The 9,646-nt window shown below is 35.1% G+C and overlaps 1 protein-coding gene across 1 annotated transcript; it reads left to right on the top strand.

The window, feature by feature from the left end:
- The first annotated feature begins 6,407 nt into the window (after positions 1-6,407).
- LOC129575310 (eukaryotic translation initiation factor 2D) lies at positions 6,408-8,508 on the top strand. Its single transcript, XM_055458621.1, has 2 exons — positions 6,408-6,944; positions 7,037-8,508. Exons 1-2 carry the CDS (start codon positions 6,581-6,583, stop codon positions 8,425-8,427), a joined length of 1,755 nt encoding a protein of 584 aa, XP_055314596.1. The 5' UTR covers positions 6,408-6,580; the 3' UTR covers positions 8,428-8,508.
- Positions 8,509-9,646: the final 1,138 nt, after the last annotated feature.

Here is a 9,646-nt window from a genome sequence, read left to right as displayed (position 1 = left end):
GTATGAACGAGAACAATTTTATTCACAAAAACATACGTACGCATAATACGATGGCATTTCGAAATGAATGAAAGTTAAATGCTAGCATAGTATGTATCCAAGCGATGTATGAGAAGAGGTGGAAGGGTGTGTATTTGTATAAGAGAATGGTCAAAAGTTTCTAAAAGCAGAATGGCGATTGACTTTCTAGTTATGTTTCAGTGAGGATAGATACACACTGCCCTTGTTTATTTCGTGGCGTTTTTTTTTCCTTCGGAAAATCGGTTTATTCCACTTCATTTGAATGGCTATTGAACAGATACTTGGAACGCTTTTATTGGCAACCGGCTATTTGTACGAATTTTTGCGAAATCGAAATTGCGTACTGCACATAAAGAAAATTCGATTCCATCTATTTATAAGCTTGCGAATTAGTCGAAATGGAGGAAAGTGTGTGCATCATATCATGACAAATTTCGACCGTATTCTAGTTTAGTTCATGAAATATGAACACCGTTTTAAAAGCATTCAATGAATTTTAATAGCAAAAAATATACACACACACAAACCACCCTCGATACAAAATTCGTCCGAAATCGCCGAAGTTTTAGTCAATTCCAAAGTATAGTTTAATTGGCCCCAGCAAATGCGGATTAGTTTAGGATAAATTCACATTGATGCCATTATTTTTATCCAGTGTGGAGATAAAATAGAAAAGTGGAAGAGAGAAAGGGGGGGAGAGAGACATAGAGGTAGAAGCAAAGAGGGAAAGTTATAGAGACGAAGAGAGTTAGAGAGATATGGAATTTTGAGAGCGATTTAGTAGTAAATAGAGAAAGGGAAAGAGAGAGAAAGGAGACCATTCCTTCTACGTGGCGAGTAAACAGTTCGCCAACTGGATTGGTATCGTAGCGAATAGCAAAATTTAATTAATGAACAACAACAACAACAAAATTGTAGAATAGGAATAGGAAAACTATTCATCGACCGTAGATATTTATTGAATTCGATGTATGAATTATTTATCAAAAGCGGTAATCGAAGTGCATTTGTGTGAGAGGCGAGTGAAAACGATAGAACTGTGAACTCGATCTAGTCGACCCTCGTCACCTCACCAATCCAAACCCCAAAACCCAAACCCGAAATATTTGTTTATATGCACCGATACCGATGATCGATACGAACGAACGACCGTATGCACGAACAAAATGTAGAGACGTGAATGAATCGAAACACAAGACGAATGCCATTTAAATCAAATTTTATGGTACAATTAATTCACATAGAATAGAATAAATTACAAAGAAGAAAAAAACTACATACGACTTATAACAAATATGAAATGGAATTCCCGAATGTTTTTTGTACACAAACACAACCAATATTTTCCACTCCAATGATTATGATGATGATGATGATGATGATGATGATAATTTTTCGTGCACATTCCAGTTTTTCTTGTGTAACACCGAACAAATTTTTTTTAAACAATAAAATCCTTAGCATTTAGAAATTTGGTCGAAAACGACTTATTGTGATTGTTACAATTTTTGTAATTCATGTTGTTTCCTTTAATTTGTCTTCGTCTTCACACTCTGTGTGTAATTTAAACGCACTTTGAAAACACATTTTTAAACAAATCAAGATTTAAACATTTTATCTGGAATTTTGATGATCTGAACATTGTCATTTTGAATGAGACAAACAAAATTGATTTGAGCTGAAAATTGTCTTTTTTAGAGAGAAAAAACAAAAATGTTGTTAAATATGGTTTTTCTTACATGATGAAAAAAGAAATTGGTTTTTTGACCCAAGATAATGGGACAACGAGAGAAAAAAAATGGTTGGGAAAACCACAAATGTTGAATTCCTGTGCAAGAAAAATACGACAATCGCTCGACACGATTGTGGTCAAGCATGCGATAAGCGGCATGCTTCAAACAGGGACTTTAATACAGACAAATACACATACATACAATTAATCACAAGCAACATGTTTTGGATAGAACAAATGTAAACACGTGAATTTTGCATCGTAGAACAACAACAACATTGTTGATTGAGAGAAGAAACACAAAATGATGCAAGAAAAATTATGATATATCGATATATTTGATGTGCTAATGAATCGAACATGTAAATTAATCAATCATAAATGAGCAAGTTGTGTGCATTCCAGCAGCAATTGATTTTTTAAGGCGAATTAGAAAACGGTTTCGGCTTTGAGTTTTGACAAATATTTCTGTTTTTTTTTTACATCGATCGTTTCTTTTTTCCACTTTAAATCGTTTTACATTTACTTTTTCGTACAATCCAAATTTTCGTACAAAAAAACAGACTGCGAAAGAAAAAACCAAACGCCAAATCCTTAATTCCGAAGAAAAAAATTGTTTTAAACCAAGAAGAAGAAAAAAGAAATCAAAGCATATGGCTTTTGTTTAGTTTGTATGCATATTATAATCGAATCGAAAAGTTAACCAAAGATAGCTGTTTCCAAAGTGTCGATAAGGGTACTTTGATAGTGAATAAGGGATATTTAACTACATACAATTTTTAAAATGCAACAAAACAAACACAAACACACATACAAATATCAGATTGTTTATCGAATGAAGAAGCAGAAAAACCTCTAACGAGTAGAAATGACGAGAGAGAGAGAGAGTGAGAGAGGTGCAAGAGAAAGCGAAGAAAAATCACATGAATATTATTAGTTACGGTTTCATTTGAGATTCTCCGCAGTTTTCCGTTGTAGCGTGAATGTTGATGCGGTTTGTGTGCTTTTTTTCATTTTATTTCGTTTATATGACAACGGCAAACACAAGCCACTCTCACAAGCAGAGACAACAATACACAAGGACAAAGTTATACGGAAACTTTTAACGAATTGTGCGAAAATGTGTGAATTGTGGTTATAATACGAGAGAGAAAGGCAGAGAAAGAGAGAAAAAGACAGAAGAAGAGATCGAGAAAGAGAGGGAGAGGGAGTGGGATGTATCAAGAGCTCTTTGGTGCATCATGGCGAAAGGGCGAAATTGAGAGTAAAAACGATGGAAATGCGTACAAAATACGAACAAGAGCAAAACAAAGAAGAAAAAATCAGTGGAACTTTTCCACTGCAACACGAGTTTGTAGGCTAATTATTTACAATAATTTCCTTGCGTTTATTTTTTGTTTTCAATCGAATCGTTTGGTTTTATTGGTTTTCCGAAAATAAACTAATCAAATTTTCATTTTGTCGAAGATAGAGAATGAGAATTCGCCTTTTTGTGAAAGAAGAAAGAGAAATAAATCGAGTTTAACAAGTGGAACACAATGAGAGGCATCTTATGAACTTGTTGAATGTACGTTTTTTTTTTAGGGAAAATACACATTTTCGTTGGAATTAAACTCATAATAAGCAGCAAAATCGATGTGTAATTAGTGAATTAATCCGCGCACAGCATGATACACGGCAAAAGCAACAAAAAACGATACCATTTGGTTGTGGAAACGAAATAATAATTTATGAAATTTTAATACTTATTGAAAATATGTCGGAAAAACAAGCCCATTGATTAACCTTTTTTTTTAAATTGAAGCCCAAAACTGCCATGAACCTGATTTCAAAAAAATGAACTCGTTGATTTGCATATTTTAATTGAGTCTACAATCAAAATATTTGAAGTGCGTGCAAAATCAACAAGGAATTATGGGGTGCACGAAAAGAAAATGTGGATGAAAATAAAAATAAACGAAGAAGAATGAGAGCTTCATCACCCACTCCGTCTGAACATGGAAAATTACACGAATTATCGGTAAAGAAAAAACAATCGTCTCTCGCCCAAATGCAAAGAAGAGAAAAATATTGGCTTTAATATGAAAATCGATTGCACGGAATGCAAAACACACACATTTTTATGATTGTGAGAATGACGTGCGTAGTGAGGCAAACAAAAATTTGTGCTCATTTTAACGAGATGCAGAAAAAAAGACAATTTCAGTCACCAATTTGAATTGACTACAAAAGAATTGTATTTAAATGTGAAAATTATATTTAAAAAACAAAAAAAGATGGCAGACAACAACATATTTGGCCAGTTTTGTAAGTGGCACTAAATAAAACCACTCACCGTTGTATGTTTTGTTTTGTTCCTGTAAAAACCGAATTAAAAACTTAAAAAAAAAATGAGAATTCAACCAAAAAAAAACAGACTTTTTCAAAACCAATTGTATTTGCCATCCCGAAAAAAGCATGCAAATTTTACTCGCTAAAAATATAAAGGATGCATTCCGAGGGGCAAATCACTCTAAAGTAATTTGTAACAGAGAAAGTAATCGAGAAAGTAATTTACTTTAGAGTGATTTGCCCCTCGATGCATTCTCTTACCACAGCGTAACGTTTCATTGAATTAAAATTATTATTGTACCACAATACACACACTCACAGACACACATACAAAATTTAACAATCACAACAACAAAAAACCAACCGAATCAATAATGCATAAATAAATTTAACGTAGAACACAGCCAAAAAAATATATAGTGTTTCTCTACGTCTCTCTGGCCGTGCAAATGGATTTCATTGCAGCTACTGGGATGATACACCGTCATCGTTGCCGCATAAATGGGTAGGTATTGAGCAAGGTTTAACTCTTGCATAAATCTTGTGCTGAAAACGCAGCAGGTAAATTGTGTGATGCAAAACAATTCCAAGTATTCCAACCAGGCACAAAATTTGAATTTCTTCGTGGCTCTCTGCATCCAATGGATTCCGCAAGTGATTTCCATAGGCAAAAAAATGCTTTTAAGAACCAAATCCACTAGTTGCAACGTCCGAAAACTTTATCATCGTATATGTCATTCCATGGGAATATTTTATATCTTTTGCGCTCAATGAACCATTGTTCACCACTGAAAATCATCAAACTAGTTTTTGCTTCGGTTGGGAAATAGAATGCAGCCGTGAAACCGACACCACCGATGACAAAATATATTAACTTTACAAAAATTGATGCATACGAAACCCGCAGAAAGCAACGGGAAAAAAGAGAGAATCGCGCTCACGGCTCAAATAAATAACGACGAAATAATGAAATTGACTGTGGCCTTGACTGATGTTTCCATAATATCAACATCATCATCATACCGCAAATTGCCGGTGCAACAGCACAAAAATAGCTGCTCGTTATTTTTGCACGTTTTATATTCATTTTTTTTTTTCTTTCTCTCTCTCTCTCTCTCGTCTCATCTGTGGCTCTCATTCTCGACGTCTCTGTGTCTCGTGTTGATGGTGATGGTGATGGTGAGACTGACTGACTGACTGAGAGAGGGAGCATCTGCTGAGTTGTGGGTGGTGGGTTCGGGTCGCATAAAAGCATTTTGATGCATCGAGGGAAATTGCATTTGCAATGAATATGGTGCATAGAGCAAGAGGGAAAGAGAGAGATGAAGCAAAGCGCTTCTGATGGTTGTGTTTATGTTACCGTGACCGCGTACCATTAGAATAAGTAGCTGTTGCAAAACTGAAATAACGAAAACCATCAATTCTAATTAAATTGCACATTTGAGCATAGAATGTTGCTCAAGCCAATTTAAAATGATCGCTCGCTCTCTCACTGGAACAACACTGAACACACATTATCGTTAAAAGTAGTTTTAATTCGGCATAATTTGTGGTTTCAGCATTAAATTTTCTTAGAATTTATCGATTTACATTGCACAATTGAGGGCAAAAATGAAGAGAAATTAACTTATGCTCCGCATCATCAACGACATAACGATGCAAATAAATGAGACAATTTGTTAATCGATATGGACGAGTGAGACTGTGTGGAAATTTATTGGACGAAGGGTTCGTGAACAATCTCGGTCAATTGGCAGATGAAATGAGAGAGAGAGAGAGAGAGATTCGTATGCATTTCACAAGCTCTTCAATTCAAAATTCGGTGCACTGTTGCGTTTGCGGTGTTTTTTTTTCTCCTTTGTAAAATATAAATGCACATTTTTTGATCATCACATAGAATTGAAACCAATTTTTATTTTTTTTTCTCCAATAATTGATTCAATTTCATAAATTAATCGATATGATGACCAAATAAAATCATTCCCATTAAAATGAAACCCATCAATTTGTATTTCAGTTCACTAATTTATGAATGAAGAGCAATCTCTCTATGTATGAGAAACTATTTTTGGTTGGTTTTAATTTTTTGCTTCCACACTTTCCCTCCATCAACTCAATTTTTTTTATTCGTATGCTTTTCTGGGCAACAATGTCTATATTTTTATTTTTCATGAAATGGTTTTGTCCTTGTACGACGATAACATTTTCACTGAATTATTAACGAATTTCTAATTATAAATTCAAACATGGGCAACTGCAATAAGAGTGCTGTAAAAAAAAAGAAGTCAGATGACATTCAACATAACCTCAATGTTGTTATTGTTGTTTTTCTTTCTCGTTTTTTGACACAACGTCAAGCCTGTGTATTGATGGCATTGATTTTCATTCGATTTTCGGAATTGAAATTCGGTGCTACTTTGAATCAGTTCTATTTTCTTATTTAGTTTGCTTTAAATAAATTGAAAAGTAAAAGTCCGATTCGGTGTGGTGTAAAAAATGTTTGTGAAACCATTTAAACTGAAAAATAATACGCAAATCAAAAGTACGGAGCGAAAGAAGTTGCGTACAAAAATTGAAACCGCATTCGCACTCAACGAAGATGATCTGAATAAATTGTTGCCGAGCAAGAGTACGTTGAATCAAGTGAAATTGATTGTTAATGCCGGGCAAATGGTCACCGTTTATACATGCGATCGACGGCCAATGTTCTTTGAATTTAGCCCGAGCGGCGATGATACAAAGCAAGTGTTGGTGCCAACGGTTTATTCGATGTGGATTTTGCCGGAGCTGGTTCCATCATTCACAACACATGCAGCGGTTTTGCCTCGATTGGCTGGTGGTGCTGATTTAATGCTTCCCGGTTTGTTCAGAAAACTTATTTCATCTCTCGCATTTTTATTCTCGTTTTTAGACTCTTTTTTTTCTAATATACACGGCACTTCTTCATTTTAGGTATCATCAAACAAGGTACTGGTTACTCAACATATGGAAATTATGCGCGTGATGCGGTTGTTGCTGTGAATCTAACATCAAATCGAAGTGCAGTGGCTGTTGGCCTATTGGCACGATCAAGTGCTGACCTGTATATGGCTGCCAATCAAGGTGTTGGTGTGAAAATTCTGCACGTTTTCGGTGATAAATTGTGGGGCCTTGAACCGGCAGTATGTCTTCAAGTGCCAAATGCTGGAGCTATAGTTAAACCACCGACAATGGATGATTTTCCAGCTCTTGGTGAAACGAGAAAACCCGTTGCCGTTGAAAAGAAAGTTATTGCACCTGCGGCCGCTCCAGAGTCCGTGTCTGAGACACAACTCGAAACCGATATGCAAAATGTGGATATTTCCAAAGACGATGGCGAATCGGCCGAAGAACATGATGAATCTGCTGAAGTGGCTGAATCACCGGACGATAAATTGAAACGAGCCTTTTTGTTGTCAATCAAAAAAATGGGCAAAAAACCACCAACACCACTGCTAACAAGTAATTTCTATCGGAATCACATTTTAGAAGCGGACAGTGGTATCGATATCAAGAAAACATCGTACAAAAAACTATCGAAATTCCTGCAAGAAATGGCCAGCTACAATTATCTCACAGTCAAAGAAGAGCCGAAAGGTGTTGAAAAGATTGTAGCCATCAATATCACGCATCCGGATGTAGTGAATACAATATTAAATGTGTCAGACAGTGGGCCACAGTCTGAGTCGAAAGCCACTGGTTTGTTTGTTACCGAAATGAAGGAATTGTACACTGTAACGAGCGACACAATGAAATTCTTTAATATTTTCGACGTAAAGTGTGGTGAAGGCATCGAACCGGCTCAGGTGAAAAAATACGTTAAAGAATATGTTTGTAATAAGAAACTTCAAGATCCGGCCAATATTCGTCAAATTCGTGTGGATGAAATGCTGCGCGAAGTGTGCCAATTGGATGAAAGCAACAAATTGGTGCCGTTTGATGTGATCTTAGCGACGATTACCGATCGCATGGATCATAGCTATGCCATGCGAAATCGCAACGAACTGAAAACTAGCGGCAAACAAAATACCATCAAAATGACACTGGCCACGAGATGCGGAAATAAACAGGTCACTCTGATTGATGGCATGGAATTGTTTGGTATTCGATTGCAAGAATTTGCACAAGCTTGTAAGGTCGGTGTTGCGGCCAGCACATCGATCATTCGTCCCGACTGTCCGGCCAACGCTAACAAAGGCCAGCTAATGGTGCAAGGCAATCAAGTTCGATTTGTACACAAACTGCTCACTGAAACGTATAAAATTCCACCGAAATTCATCACCGGACTCGATCTTGCCAAAAAAGAGAAAAAGAAAAAGAAGTAAAACACGAACACATATTTTTGATTCGGTTGATGTTTGTCATTTTTATCGTTTCACAATGAATAAAATATGATTTTAAACAAATTTTACAAGAGTTTTATTTTATACATTCCAGAAGCGCCATCTACAGAAAATATTAAAGCTTCCGTTGACTTCAGTTGAGGTAATGGAAATTTTGAATCTATGGACTTGTTTAGAGGTTAGTCGTGATAAAAACCCAAATTTTAGCACAACACATACCGATTTTATTCCACTTTGAATAACGGCAAATTTTGTACAACTGTGTCGTTCAGATGAAAATGGTATGAAATTATTAAATAACTGCAGTCTTTTAAAGCATAATGAAATAAACATCTGCAAAGTTAGGTGATTCATTCTTGTTTTTATAGAAAATGTCAAGGAGAATTGTAAATGCAAGAAAAGTCAAAGAAAAATCCAAGTTTCTATTTCTAACATCATAGTACGTAAGACGTTTGGAAGAAAACGAATTTTGAAGAAATAATCATAGAATATATCATCGACTTTTTTCATTTCAAACTCTAATAGACTAAGAGCCAGTGATAGTAGACTATCACCTCATAAAATTCCTGGATCATAGTACTAATAAAATGATTTAGTCAACATAACAAACAAGAAAGTATTTTAGAGCACAAGAAAAAAATATGTCCTTCTTATTAATCCGTGCTCCTGGATATTTACCAAATAAAAAGTTTTACGAGCGTAAAACGGACTTTTCCGCACAAGTATTTTTTTATATGCTTACAGGTCAATAAAATACATTTGAATGAAAAAAATGAGATAAAAGATAATGGCCAGCATATTATAACACCATCATATTTAATGACAGCTGACCGCGAAAAAGAGCCAAAGTAATCATGTAAAATGTATATTTTTAAATGAAAAAAAGTTGAAAATAAAAATTAAAAAGAAGACCATCATGGTTGACCAATCATTTAACACGGCTAACGATAAGAAAATGATATAAAAAACCAGAAAATGCATTTTGAAATGAAAAAAGTTGAAAGAAAAATTCAAGAAAAATAGAAAAAAAGTCAATCATGGTCGGCCATCGTGTTATAAATCATTTAACACGGATTAACATGATAAAATCGTGTTAAAACAAATCAAAAGTCCGTTCTATGATAACAAGAAAAAAAAAAATTCAAAAAAATCCAAGGGTCCTTGGGTGAAATTCTATAACATCCGAAAATTACCAGATGAA

This window comes from Sitodiplosis mosellana, unplaced genomic scaffold (assembly GCF_009176505.1).
Source record: "Sitodiplosis mosellana isolate CC-2019 unplaced genomic scaffold, AAFC_SMos_1.0 Smas_scaffold_6166, whole genome shotgun sequence".
Lineage (NCBI taxonomy): Eukaryota > Metazoa > Arthropoda > Insecta > Diptera > Cecidomyiidae > Sitodiplosis > Sitodiplosis mosellana.
This window is presented reverse-complemented; position numbering and strand designations above follow the sequence as displayed.

Excerpts from the sequence above, each read along its gene's own strand:
- LOC129575310 (XM_055458621.1), top strand. The coding sequence starts at position 6,581 with ATGTTTGTGAAACCATTTAAACTGAAAAATAATACGCAAATCAAAAGT. Across the intron at positions 6,945-7,036 it reads TGCTGATTTAATGCTTCCCG|GTATCATCAAACAAGGTACT; the intron begins GTTTGTTCAGAA and ends TCTTCATTTTAG.